We start from the raw sequence: 6,597 nt of genomic DNA, 5'->3' as shown, positions 1-6,597 counted from the left end.
ACATTAATAATTATTTTCCTCGTTGCCTCGTTCTATTTAAACAAAAAAAAAAAAATCAACTGATGCCGCTTTACGTTTATATATGTACTTTTACTGCTCTCATGTCACGCAAAAAAACACCATGGAGAATGTAGAGCTACAAGTTGTTAATCTGAGACGATTTGTTTTCTGTTTGTAATGAAAACAATGAGAGTTCGCATTTATACTACCTCTACCATCTCCTGATATCAGAAAAACAGCTACTTTTCACAACAGTTGGATACTAACGAATAAACAGTTTAAACAAGCCAATGACATGAACCCAAAAAAACCACATGACAAACTGTCATTAAGCATCGCATCATCAAAATAGAGTTACAGTACCAACATTACTAACATTTTTGTTGGGGCTAGATATTATCCACTTGACGAGCTCTACTATGAAAAATGGGCACGCCGCTAATTTAGAACTCCCCTTTATGAGTTGAGCTTCTCAGAAGAATAAAAAATCAGAAACGCTCCTCTTTTAACATTACAGACATTAAGACCCTTCAGTTATCTTCCTACCCTGAATAATATATGAGATAATAATGAAATATCAGAAAGTTAGTACACATAACAACTGAAATGCTTCTCAGAACTCAAAAGGTAAAGAACAATAAAGTGAAGTCCTCTCTATTCAAAAGTAAATTGAATGCAAAAAGAAATAGTCATCTCTATGTCATGCAGTGTGCATGCAAACAACTTTCTCTATATGGTTTTTAGTACCAGGCTGAAAAAGTGAGCATGCAACCTTGAAATTATTTTGAAGCATCATGAAAGAAGAAACACTAACCTTCAGAAGTGCCCCACAAAACTAGAATTTCGCCTTCTCTCTTGGCCTAATGATAATATCTCCTGTACTCTATCTGGCCACATTGAGTTCAGTCTTCGGGCAAAATCCTCAACTTCTCTGAATATAACCAAAAAGATCTACTTAGTACTTACAAGAGAGATTTACCAAAACCAACAGAAAGAAGGTGAGAAATCTAAGTGTGACCAATCCAGATATTTGTACTTCATGTATGCATCCGAAAGGGAAGATAGTATAAAAAAAAAAAAATCCTAGATGCATCGCAGATGCAGATTTTCCAGATGAAACATTTCAAAAATGAATCTAAAGTAGGCAGGTTGCATCACAGATATTCTGACAAATCACAAGTGAAACCTGATTCAGGCTAACCGACAAATAGCACTGTAAGGTTTATCAGATTATTTAGAAACACCCTGTGGTATTTAGAAAGACCCCACTGTTCAGATACATGGAAAGAGCAAGGACATTAATGTCAGAGTGATGGAAAAGGTAAAGGTCCATCTCTCTTCAATGTTTGACATCTGTCATACTATAGCAGGTTTATTTTCTCTAAACTGAGTTAAGCTAAATACAAATTTAAACTGTGTCACAATTCAGATTGCTTTCGTAGCCCTTTGCAAAGACAGTAAAAATCAGATAATTATTTGCAAAAGTAAATTGAAACAATTATGTTTGAAATGTCACCTATCAAGTTCTTCTTGCATGGCAGGGTCTAACTCATCATCAGTGTAATCATCTTCGCCAAGCTTCATAGAAAATGGATCTTGTGCACCTTCCCGCAAACCTTGATTTCGCCTGGGTGAAGAAGATACATTGCCACTAGAGGTGCATGCAGATGACATACTTGCTCTTTCCTAAAAAGTATAACAACATGTATTAAGTATGTATAGATCTGACAAGCAAAAAAGGTCCCATATTTATATTAAGCTGTCAAACAAATACTACACAAAAAGTTTTCATAATTTATATTAAGTTATCAAACAAATACTACACAAAAAAGGTGTTCATATTTATATTAAGCTATCAAACAAAAAGGAGTGACCTAAAAGAGTCACATTGCTGCCCATTAAATAGAGTCTGAATTCATACTACGGTTTTATTAAAAGAGTCACTTCACAATCATTTACAAATTCATAAGGTGAAAATAATTCTCCACGGCATTTAAAAGATCATTGGATAATAACCTTCCGTTCTGTTTGGTATGCATCTGCTGTACTAGAGTCTTTGTTCTGTTCTTTTCGTCGTCTGTTCTTTTTCTTGCCTTTTGTTGCTTTGTTGTTTCCCGAACCTGCAATCAGTTGAATAGAGGAGTTAAGAAAGTATTGTTGGATATTTCAAATCCAATGAATACATTGGTTTTTGAGAAGTTCAAGGCTTAAAAAATAATTTTGCAAAGCAGCCAGTCTGTTTGTATAAAACGAAGCCCTTTATGATCTAGAGCAACTGGCCAAAAATTTAAGACACACCAGGCTTCCTTAAGTATTATTGAGTCAAAATACTATCTATTTCGAGCTCCTTAAAATTTCATTGTCTACATCATCATCTACAGCACACTTGCAATTGGTTATATTTTCCGCTAAGGAAATACCTTCTCCATTTATATAAGACAGAAGCTCATCTACCGACCGCTCATCCTTCCTTTCTTCAATCACCTTAGCTTCCTAGGATAATTCAAAGTACAATAATGTGTAAGCAAACAGGCCTCTATTTAGATGTAAAGTTCAAAAGCAAGGAGACTGCAACCAGATAAAGAAAGCTTTTCACTACCTTTTGCTTCTGCCGCTCCTTTAGCTCTTTTCTTTTTCTAGCATATAATCTGTTCAACAGGCGTATTCTTGGATCGTCATTTACATTCTTCAAGGGCTCCAATTTTTCTTCCTTGATTCATATAAAACACGGTATTAGCAAGGAATTTGAAGTTCAAGAGAATTTTTTTTGTTTTTGGCACAATGACAGCCAACATATTAGCTCACGGCAGCAAATATTCAAGATTCTCATATTTGGAACAACAATGAGCCATTCAGTAAAGGTGATGGAAAATTATACCCTCATCAAAAATTGAATGTGCTCCTAATTCTTTCTTATTTACATATGTGATCCAGACTGGAACTAAAATTAATTAGGGTGATAGATCCCTTGGCTAAATTACAGGCAATACCAGGCTTTCAGGGGCAAATTTGTCACTGTAATTTAAATTTCTTCTTAATAAGTTGGTGGTTGTTTAAAGAACCAAAACTTTATATTGGTCATTAGTTGCAATACAAGAGTTCCCATGATACAGTATAACATTGGGTGTAATATGTAAAGAAAAGAACACCTAGAAAATAAAAATAACAAAATTAGTACCTCAGTAAGATCATCTGGCAAATGAAAGATCTCACGAATTTCCTCGGGCGTTCTCCCTTCTATCATCCGCGCAATTGCTCTGCTTGTCAGATCAACCAATGGCTTTAACCCTAGACTATCAGCGGCTGAGATTAATTCACATAGTTGGTCTGTGTCGACCTTGACAAACTTCTCATCAAATGACTTCCGTTCCTAGACAACAAAGAAGAAAAATGAAAATAAGCAAAAGGAAAAGATAACCAGTGTGCAAATACAGACTCCAATATCATCTAGCCAAGGACAACATGTACAGCATAAGAATCAGCCTATGGAAAGTCAACACACTAAATCAACAAAAACAAATAAAGAAGATGGATATAAAACTCGTGTGATGTCCTAAAATATGAAATAAGAAAACAGTACCGGTAAAAAATACTGATATATACCCCATACTCAGTAGTAAGATCCTTTCTACCTAACGTGTATCTTAAATCTGACTTCTATCAGGTATTGTCTTGCAACTAGTCAACTAGTCCTAAAAGAAAAAACAAATATCCAAAATCTCATATAAAACCGTAAATTTGATAAATCCTCAAGATACAGGACATTTTCAAATATAAACTGATTTCAAAAGTGCATATATTAAATTGTATAAGAAAGATGCTAACACCATTGAGAGAAGCTCAATACCTTTTGAACAATTAGCTATTGCGCTTTTACTGAGTATAAGCATTTTCATGTAGTTAAAAAAGATCCAACCAAATACTTTGTGATCCTAGATGACTTCGTTAAGTTTACAGATGTTCTCCTACCATAGATGCGTACCAATAAACAAGAGACTAGGCCTTCGCAATATCCAGAGAAGGAGATAGGGATCCCCAGTTCTTACTAAACCCCAAAAAATAACTCCACCCGAGAGAGATAGTTTATAGAGAGAGATAGAAGCACACAACAGTGTATAATTAGGTGTTCATTTCTAAATACACAAGCAACTTCATATAAAAGGACGAGTCAGAAAGGAAGAACTACTGACCTTGTTTGAGCGGCCAGCAACTTGATGAAACCGGCAATAGTCAAGTATCAAACTCAAAGTAGCTGGGCTGACTTTCTCAGGTAAAGAGATGGCATAGTTTTTAGAAGAACCAGATCCTGTCTTGAGTATCTCTCGGCATATTGTCGGGCAGAACATTGCCACTTCTTCCTCCACTTGTTGTATTGAACCATCAGCGCATTGAAGCCAAATGTAAGACTTCATCGCCTAACAAGCAGATTAATTCTATTATAAACTACTTTTTTGCAGTACTATCATGAGGCGATATAAACTAAAGGCCCATATTGAAGGAACTACCTCTGGTTTAATGATTGCTGTCTCGCTCTCTGGCATTTGCTGAGAACCTCTGATCATCTGTGATAACAATAAGTTGGCATTTAAAACCTCGATCAAGTAGGGTTCTTTTCCACTGTAAAACAACTCTAGAAAAGTTGAAAGAGATTTATTCGAGGAACAACAGATAAACCAACATACATCTTGAAAAAGTTCCTCTCTTTATTCTTGTCAAAGATTGATCACCTCCTTGATCATCAAAATGCTAAATACAGCACTCCTGGAAGAGGTTAGATTCACAAACATTAGAAGCATGTACGATAACAAGACAATTTCATAACCAACAACAAAGATCTAAATGCAATACAAATTGACAGAAAAAATAAAAGAAAAAAGGCCAACCGAATAAATTTGAACTTTGAGGAAATGCTTCACTCTTGTTGAAATTTAATTTCAGTTCATCTCTTGCATGTTTCTAATTTTTTTTCCTGTATAAACATTATCATCCCACAACAATACAATACAGAGGGCAGCTAACACCAAACAAAAATTCAATGCGCAAAACTAATAAGTATTGATTAGCATCACAGTCGATAACATCCATCGGTGCTTTTTATCTATTATTTATTGGGACTAATTATGCCCTGCCCACTATTTTGGTGCCCACATATTACTAAAAAGAAACCTTCTTTAGTTTCTACTGATACACTATATTGCTATGGGTATTTTCCAATTGTAAGAGTTATGACCTAATTTGGAGAAAGGTATAAAGAATTTCTTTCAGTGTAGCTAGAATTTAAGCACGTTACAATTATAGTAAATATTTGCAAACTTAACATCTTATAAAAGAATTAGGCATTACATGATGGAACTGTAAGAAGAATTGGACAACTCAAATTCAATTAATTCACAAATTAGAGTGGCTAAATTGCAATCTTTTTAAAACATGAGACAAAACCTACCCATAACTGAGCTACTTCCACAGTATTTTTTAAGGATCAAGAATGTCGCCCCAAGAGCTCATTAAATTAAGAGAACACGGAAAATTTAATAGAAATTCACAGAATCCCCCCTTGCAAATAAATAAGTAAATAAATAAAAAGGGCTACAATTCAGAAAATCACATGAAACTAAGAGACCACCAGCAACTATCTGATTCTGATCTGGACTCTCCTTCAAACCGATTTCGGGCTTATTTTCTCTACAAATTGCTAGAAGGAAATACATATGCGTGGCAAGGTACAGAAATGTTACCTGGTAGGTACGCTCAAGCAGCTAGAATGCTCGATTGCAACACAGAGGAGGTGCGAATAGGAGAAAGCTAAGAGCAGCGAATTGGGGCAGCTGAGAATCTCTAGGGGTTTCAGAGGTAGTCACTGAGGTTTATCTTAATTTTGCGAGGCGAGAGAGAGCAGGGAGAGCGACGGTCAGAAAGAGAGAACAGATTTGGGAGAAATTGGAGGCTCTCCTGGAGAGCTCCTCTCTATCTTGCGCCATGCCCTACAGAAGCAATTTGAATGAACCTGGTCTTCATTGTTCTTACGGACATGAGTCACTGAATGGGGTCACTGTAGGTGTGGCGTTCTTTCCAATGCGGTACCATACTCTGTAGAGTGAGATCTTTATCGTCCATTTTATTCTGCCACGAATCATAAAGCAAACCAGCCAGGCTGGGAGTTATTATGGTACCGCAGATAGTATTAAAGCGAAATGCAGGTGGGGCCGGAGAAAGGTGAACCAAATCTACCCAAATAAAGTAATCTTAATTTTTCGCAGAGTCGGCCAGCTAACAAGGTCATAACACGGATCCATTAGGGCTGTAGTGCGAAAACCAGAGTAGATCGGCTAAATAGGTCCAGGCGGGGATGAATGTTGGGTTATTCACTTATTTGAGCTACTGTCCATTTGTATGGATCAAGATCCGACGCTTCATATTACATGCGCAGATGCGCTCCAAGTTCCTTGAATATCTATTGATTAACTCTCATTTATGCAAACAATTAGATCAAGATTTCTTTTCATAGGGGGTAAAGATTTTAATAGAGTAGGTTTTACTTCATGCAGTACACAGATCAACATACATGATACAGCAGTGCTTTGATTTTTATAATGTGTA

General features: G+C 36.0%; 1 protein-coding gene across 2 annotated transcripts; it reads right to left on the bottom strand.

Annotated features, from left to right (window-relative positions):
- Positions 1 to 225: 225 nt before the first annotated feature.
- SK21 (SKP1-like 21) lies at positions 226 to 5,963 on the bottom strand. 2 transcript variants are annotated; one of them, XM_078299553.1, is made up of 11 exons: positions 5,736 to 5,963; positions 4,683 to 4,761; positions 4,506 to 4,562; positions 4,191 to 4,415; positions 3,179 to 3,370; positions 2,600 to 2,710; positions 2,421 to 2,493; positions 2,017 to 2,120; positions 1,517 to 1,686; positions 815 to 931; positions 226 to 547 (listed from the first exon to the last, which is right to left on the bottom strand). In XM_078299553.1, the coding sequence occupies exons 3-10, from the start codon at positions 4,560 to 4,562 to the stop codon at positions 817 to 819; spliced, it is 1,047 nt and encodes a 348-aa protein (XP_078155679.1). In that variant the 5' UTR covers positions 4,683 to 4,761; positions 5,736 to 5,963; the 3' UTR covers positions 226 to 547; positions 815 to 816. The 2 variants fall into 2 exon arrangements, with proteins under 2 accessions (XP_078155679.1, XP_078155678.1); XM_078299552.1 differs by having other exon boundaries at positions 504 to 542; positions 809 to 931.
- Positions 5,964 to 6,597: the final 634 nt, after the last annotated feature.

The sequence above is a fragment of the Carex rostrata genome, chromosome 3 (genome assembly GCF_964058835.1).
Source record: "Carex rostrata chromosome 3, lpCarRost1.2, whole genome shotgun sequence".
In the NCBI taxonomy this organism is placed as follows: Eukaryota; Viridiplantae; Streptophyta; class Magnoliopsida; order Poales; family Cyperaceae; genus Carex; species Carex rostrata.
This window is presented reverse-complemented; position numbering and strand designations above follow the sequence as displayed.

Excerpts from the sequence above, each read along its gene's own strand:
- SK21 (XM_078299553.1), bottom strand. The coding sequence starts at position 4,562 with ATGATCAGAGGTTCTCAGCAAATGCCAGAGAGCGAGACAGCAATCATT. Across the intron at positions 4,416-4,505 it reads CAGCAATCATTAAACCAGAG|GCGATGAAGTCTTACATTTG; the intron begins GTAGTTCCTTCA and ends TCTGCTTGTTAG. Across the intron at positions 1,687-2,016 it reads CATACCAAACAGAACGGAAG|GAAAGAGCAAGTATGTCATC; the intron begins GTTATTATCCAA and ends TATACTTTTTAG.